Source organism: Diaphorina citri, unplaced genomic scaffold, assembly GCF_000475195.1.
Source record: "Diaphorina citri unplaced genomic scaffold, Diaci psyllid genome assembly version 1.1 scaffold9141, whole genome shotgun sequence".
In the NCBI taxonomy this organism is placed as follows: domain Eukaryota; kingdom Metazoa; phylum Arthropoda; class Insecta; order Hemiptera; family Psyllidae; genus Diaphorina; species Diaphorina citri.
The window spans coordinates 1-2524 of NW_007386515.1; the positions used below are offsets into that span (position 1 = coordinate 1).

Genomic DNA, 2524 nt, shown 5'->3' on the forward strand with positions numbered 1-2524 from the left:
ATAGCCCGCCGCCTGGGGCATACTGTTCACATTGAAGTTATAGCCACCGCCCTGTTGTCCTGGGAAGCCAGGGTGTTGCTGCTGCTGCATGTGGTATTGTTGGTATTGAGATCCAGGGCCTCCCTGTGTGTTGTAGCCCCCATACGGCGGTCTCACACCCCCATAGCTTCCTACCACTGCAGGGGATACAGAGCGGGACCCTGTACTACCGGTAGGGGAGGGGGTGGGTCTGTCATTGCTATTCTGTCCTGAGATATCCGCGGGGTCGGGGGCGTGGGGGTTGGGTGTGCTGGATTGCGAGGGGCGGGGACTCTGTGGGGAGGGGGCCTGCTGTGGGGACTGGCTCTGGGGTGGATGGGAGGCTTGGTTCCCCCATTGTCTCTGCTGTTGGGCGGGGTCGTAGGTTTGTCCGGGCTGGGTGGGGTAAGGGTAAGGTTGTCTGGAGGGTGGGGTGTGGTAGCGCTGGGGATATTGACTGGGTGACCCCGGGGTGGGAGGTTCTCCTGTGTTCGTATTGTAGGGTGGCTGTCCACTGCCGGGCCGTGTGGGGGGTTGCTGTGTTCTGTAGCCTCCAGGGCCCATGTTGGGGCTAGGCGCCATATTGGGACTAGGGCCCATGTTAGGTCCAGGGCCGGCGTTGGGGCCAGGGCCTTGTTGGTTGGGATATGGCTGAGGGGGCATAGGGCCACGGGGTGGGGGCCAATTCTGTCCATAGGGTTCTCCAGGCCCGTAGCGGTTCTGAAACCTGTGACCTCCTGGATTACTAGATTGTAGCAACTGGTTCAGAGTAGGGGTAGGACCAGTAGGTTGAGATATACTCTGACCTGGAAACGAGAGAAGAGAAATTATTAGAAGTAGAAGACGATTGGGTTAAAGCACATCAGATTATCATGTACTTATACATGGATTTCATCATGTATGTCTGGACGATATGGATGCATTTCTAGGGCGATCCCTTCTTCCTTGATAAAGATTTCTATCGGGGCCTTGTTGGTTGGGATATGGCTGAGGGGGCATAGGGCCGCGGGGTGGGGGCCAATTCTGTCCATAGGGTTCTCCAGGCCCGTAGCGGTTCTGAAACCTGTGACCTCCTGGATTACTAGATTGTAGCAACTGGTTCAGAGTAGGGGTAGGACCAGTAGGTTGAGATATACTCTGACCTGGAAACGAGAGAAGAGAAATTATTAGAAGTAGAAGACGATTGGGTTAAAGCACATCAGATTATCATGTACTTATACATGGATTTCATCATGTATGTCTGGACGATATGGATGCATTTCTAGGGCGATCCCTTCTTCCTTGATAAAGATTTCTATCCTTCTGTTTGATTGCAAAGAAAGACCTCTTCCATTTCGAGACCAAAAGACTTCAGTAGTTTCAGTTCCCTTATTTCATTATTACTTAGGTACCTAAAGTTACAACTAAGGAAAATTAGGAAGACCATACAAAAAAATACTACAGCTTAAAAAGATCTCTATTCTGTGTAAAATGTTATTTAAATAAATAAATAAATAAAATCAATAAAAAAAAAACTTCCCAACCTCTTCAAAGAACTCACCTGAGATGAACCTCTGCTGGGGATAGCCGCCGGTCATGGGGCCCATGGCGCCTGTACTTTTTTCCCTCCTCTATAATCTCGTGGCTTGAGCTCCTCTCTCCGTATTTAAAATATACCTACACGTTTTTGGTGCTTGTGTTAAAAAATACAAAGAGTGTTCGAGACCAAAATTATGAAAGTATGTCAGAGGTTTGTTATTTTTTACTATCTTTTTTTTTACCCTGCCGGGAATTGAACTCGGGACTTCCCGAATGTACGTATTAAGTTGGTCATTAAAAAAAAAAAAAAAAAAAAAAAAAAAAAATAGTACAAACAGTCTTCATTCACCCTACAATCTCCATAGTGTGAATCATACACAGATATACCAAGCTCTGTATTCTCTCGTTCTCTGCAGAACAACTTGGTACCTAGGTACTTTATTTTTTCCCTCCTCTATAATCTCGTGGCTTGAGCTCCTCTCTCTGTATTTAAAATATACCTAAGTACACGTTTTTGGTGCTTGTGAAAATACAAAAAGTGTTCGAGACCAAAATTATGAAAGTATGTCAGAGGTTTGTTATTTTTTACTATCTTTTTTTTACCCTGCCGGGAATTGAACTCGGGACTTCCCGAATGTAGGTATTAAGTTGGTCATAAAAAAACCTGTAGTACATACGTTACGTACGACAGACCATGGGCTAAAAACCACTTTTTTTGACATCAGGGGATCCCAAAACGGATATTTCCAACCATTTCCCGATTTTGAAAATTTGGACCGATTGCAATACTTTTACTAGTTATATCTATAGCTCGCTATACTGTAGTAATAGAAAGTAAAAATACGAGAAAGAATAAATAAAGAGCAATTGAATCGTTCCCAAGAAGAACGGCCTATGTGATTTTTGCTAGTTTTCAGGAGAGACATTTTAATACAGTGATGTGGAAATTTATCCCAGAATCATGTTTTCTTACACATAGGCCCTTTTA

At 45.2% G+C, this 2524-nt stretch overlaps 1 protein-coding gene across 1 annotated transcript; it reads right to left on the reverse strand.

Moving 5' to 3' along the window:
• Positions 1–12: 12 nt before the first annotated feature.
• Positions 13–1604, reverse strand: LOC103522540 (trithorax group protein osa-like; the record flags this gene model as incomplete). Its single annotated transcript, XM_008487641.1, has 3 exons — positions 1559–1604; positions 987–1160; positions 13–650 (listed from the first exon to the last, which is right to left on the reverse strand). Coding segments are annotated over exons 1-3 (858 nt in total), but the record flags the coding sequence as incomplete, so codon positions are not given.
• Between the last annotated feature and the right edge of the window lie 920 nt (positions 1605–2524).